This window comes from Terrapene carolina, unplaced genomic scaffold (assembly GCF_002925995.2).
Source record: "Terrapene carolina triunguis isolate 2854851 unplaced genomic scaffold, T_m_triunguis-2.0 Scaffold210, whole genome shotgun sequence".
In the NCBI taxonomy this organism is placed as follows: domain Eukaryota; kingdom Metazoa; phylum Chordata; order Testudines; family Emydidae; genus Terrapene; species Terrapene triunguis.
This window is the reverse complement of record NW_020664561.1, coordinates 35,097,732-35,099,762: the sequence shown is the minus strand read 5'-3', so window position 1 is coordinate 35,099,762 and position 2,031 is coordinate 35,097,732. Positions and strand designations below refer to the sequence as shown.

General features: G+C 35.8%; 1 protein-coding gene across 1 annotated transcript in view; it reads right to left on the bottom strand.

The window, feature by feature from the left end:
* Nucleotides 1–1,101: 1,101 nt before the first annotated feature.
* GCLM (glutamate-cysteine ligase modifier subunit) overlaps nt 1,102–2,031 on the bottom strand; it is a 3,302-nt gene continuing 2,372 nt past the window's right edge. Inside the window, exon 2 of the mRNA XM_026655674.1 lies at nt 1,102–1,381. Coding sequence (XP_026511459.1) covers nt 1,212–1,381 — 170 coding nt within the window. The 3' untranslated portion in view covers nt 1,102–1,211. The remainder of the gene's footprint in view (nt 1,382–2,031) is intronic.

Here is a 2,031-nt window from a genome sequence, read left to right as displayed (position 1 = left end):
GATAACAAAATGTTTTTGCAGTAGACAGACTATATTTTTAAAATGCAAAATTCAGTCTGTGAATATGTTCCAGGTCAGAAAAGAAACCAATAGCCTGTCTTAGATCCAGCATTAGTTTCCTTTAGGTTTAGAAGCCAACAGTACTGCACATGTGAAGCTGGCAACACAAGGGAACAAAAACACAGGTTTAATGCTTGTTTGGTATTCTATTCTCTGGATGACACCTGAACATCAGTTAATTCCCCAGGTAACCCAAAATTAACAGACATTATATCCTTTGTACATGATTATACAATGTACATCCCATCAACATTTATATAATTATCTATTCTGATTTTAGTCACATTCTTAAAGTATCTGTGGCTCTTGAGCATCTAGTACATAGATTAGGACAAAACCAGGCACATTCTGGCTACAGTTTAATTTGTTTTTGACCATGTAATTCCAGATCTTAGTTTAAATACACTTAAATTGTGAAATGTATTGTAGACAGAAAATGGCATCACTCCTGTCCACATGCTAAACACAGTAAGAGCAATGTGGTACAGAAACAAACAGGATGAGCTAATATAATTAAAAAAATATTTTTTTAAAACACAAAGGCCTTTTGTACCATAATGAAAAGAAAACCAGGTTTTCATTCATGTGAATTAAGCAGCTTACTTGCTATACCAATTAATCAGATTCCAATTAGTCTGTTTACTTAAGAGAATTTTCCTATGGATAAAAAAAAACAAAGAAAACTACTTAAAAGTTACTCAACTGCTCAAATCCTATATAGCTACCTAACTAGTAGGAATAAGCACTTCAGAAGAAATTCAGAATGTTAAGTTCCTTTCTTGAAAACAAAAATATATAAATTTCTATATATTACCTTGATGGCAGCCAAAATATACTTAGTGATAATTTTATATTAGTCATAAAGAAAATATTTTGAATTTCTTTAGATAATCTCAATTAGAAAACAGTTTAATCAACACAAAATATTTCATATATTAGTAAACTGGTCTCTATGTTAGGAAAGAAATGTGCAGTATTTGACAATGCTGTCAGAGCACTGTGCCTCTGGACAACCCAGGCCTTACTGTCACCATTTTTGGTCTTCATTATAACTTGTGATGGTTTTCACCTCCGTGCAAAGTTTTTATGCAAAAAAGGTGGTATGTTTCCAAAGCATTAAGACAGCAGGCTGTTGTCAAAAGAAAAATGTATTAAGAGACATTTCTTTTCGCTTGCAAGATATAGCCTTTCGATTTGATAATTCCTCTGGTTTGAACAATGACTGAATACCGGAGAAGCCACAAGGGAGTCCATTCATGTGCTCGACTGTTCCGGATACTTTCCTGAAGAGCTTCTTGGAAACTTGCCTCACAAAGCAGTTCTAAAATTAGAAACAGATATTTACATTTTAACCAAACAAAAATGTAAATAATTCCTTTAACTGCAATTAGTGAGAGGTGATCTTTTTGTTTAAAATGTGTTAATTAACTCAATAAGCAATGTGACAGCATGAAGTATATGGTCACATTTCTGGATAGATATAGATACACACAGACGCACCTGAAGTTTCACGAGGCACAAACTCAAAAGTTAAAGAATTTAGGGTTAAGAAGCTCAGGTAACCTGGCTGACACCTGACCCAAAGGACCAATAAGGGGACAAGATAGTTTCAAATGGGGGGGGGGGGGGGGGGGGGGGGGGGTTGTTTGGGGGGGGGGTTGGGTGGAAGAGGCTTTTGTTTGCGTGCTCTTTGTTTTTGGGTGTGTTCACTCTTGGGACTAAGAGGGACCGGACATCAATCCATGTTCTCCAAATCTTTCTGCACAAGTCTCTCATATTTCAAACTTGTAAGTAACAGCCAGGCAAGGCCTGTTAGTTTTATCTTTGTTTTCTCAACTTGTAAATGTTCCTTTTGCTAGAGGGTTTACCTCTGTTTGCTGTAACTTTGAACCTAAGGCTAGAGCGGGTTCCTCTAGGTTCTTTGAATCTGATTACCCTGTAAAGTTATTTTCCATCCTGATTTTACAGAGA